At 35.6% G+C, this 1,322-nt stretch overlaps 1 protein-coding gene across 1 annotated transcript; it reads right to left on the reverse strand.

The window, feature by feature from the left end:
• Window positions 1-68: 68 nt before the first annotated feature.
• Window positions 69-1,172, reverse strand: LOC111385298 (CENP-B homolog protein 2-like; the record flags this gene model as incomplete). Its single annotated transcript, XM_023009680.1, has 1 exon — window positions 69-1,172. A coding segment is annotated over exon 1 (1,104 nt), but the record flags the coding sequence as incomplete, so codon positions are not given.
• Window positions 1,173-1,322: the final 150 nt, after the last annotated feature.

The raw sequence follows: 1,322 nt of genomic DNA on the forward strand, positions 1-1,322 counted from the left end.
ACAACTTTCGGAATATTTTGCTCGTGTTGTAGCAAGTAGTTGCTTAAGGTGACTATTGCTTGAAATGCCTCTTTTGATGACACGTTTGGGACAACGCTACTATCATCTGGTTCAGGATTATTCTCATCATCATTACTGTTCATTACCAATTGAATAATTTCTTCGTCTGTAGGTGATTCCATAACTGCATCATTCTCGCTAGGATAGTTCAAAAGATGTTCAACATCCATCACATTTCTATAGTGTAAATTAGAGAGGACATCATTTAATCCTTGGATACCTTCATCTAATTTACCAACTTCTGGTTCGGGACTATTGTTTTCTTCTGACCGAATCTTGCAATGCCGAAAACAATTTGCAATTGTTGTTGCCTTCACATCAAAATTCCTAGCCATGTTAGCAAAATTAATAGAATTCAAAATATTAATTTTTTCAGGATTTGGTGCTTCAACCTCAAGGCCTTGTAAGATGCTAGAATAAAAACGACGACGATAATGAGCTTTGAATGCTCGAATAATCCTAGCATCACATGGTTGAATCTTAGACGTTGTGTTAGGAAGTAAGAAAAATAATTCTACATTTCTCAAGCCTTCAACAACCTTTGGATGAGTTGGACAATTGTCTACTATTAAGAGAACCTTCCTGCCATTCATTCTCTTATCAAACCAACCAACAAAATCTTGAAAAAGCAAGCCAGTCATCCAAGCTTTCTTGTTGGATCGATACTTGCAATTAAGATTGTTCATGTTCTCATTTTTAAAGCATCTAGGATTTGCATACTTACCAATAACCCAAAGTGGTACTTTGTCAGATCCATCACCATTGCAACAAACAACAACAGTAATTCTCTTCTTATCTTTTTTGCATCCTTCGAGCTGCTTGGTAGCAAGTGAATGATCAGCTTCCAATCGGTAAAATAATCCAGTTTCATCCATATTGTAAATATCCTTCAACTGAAACTGGTCTAGTTTTGATTGTATTCCAGGTAAAGCATTTTCAATGTTCTCCATGATAAGTGAACCACTTTCACCAAAACGTCGGTAAGATTTGATTCCATATCTTGCGTTGAAACGTTCTAACCATCCACTAGAAAAGCTGAATTCTAGATTAGTTTCACCATACATTTTTTTGCAAAAGCTCTTTTGCTTTTCCTTGGATAATTTCTCAGACATGTTCACTTTATCTTGCCTTTAAAGAAACCACGCATACAAAACTTTCTCTAAATCAGGATATTTTGCCGATTTGTGTCTTTTAACATCGCTATTTTTCATCTCATTTGACAAATATTCCGACGCCCTTTTGAGAGTGTTCGATATTGTTGA

The sequence above is a fragment of the Olea europaea genome, unplaced genomic scaffold, assembly GCF_002742605.1.
Source record: "Olea europaea var. sylvestris unplaced genomic scaffold, O_europaea_v1 scaffold31196, whole genome shotgun sequence".
NCBI classification, from domain to species: domain Eukaryota; kingdom Viridiplantae; phylum Streptophyta; class Magnoliopsida; order Lamiales; family Oleaceae; genus Olea; species Olea europaea.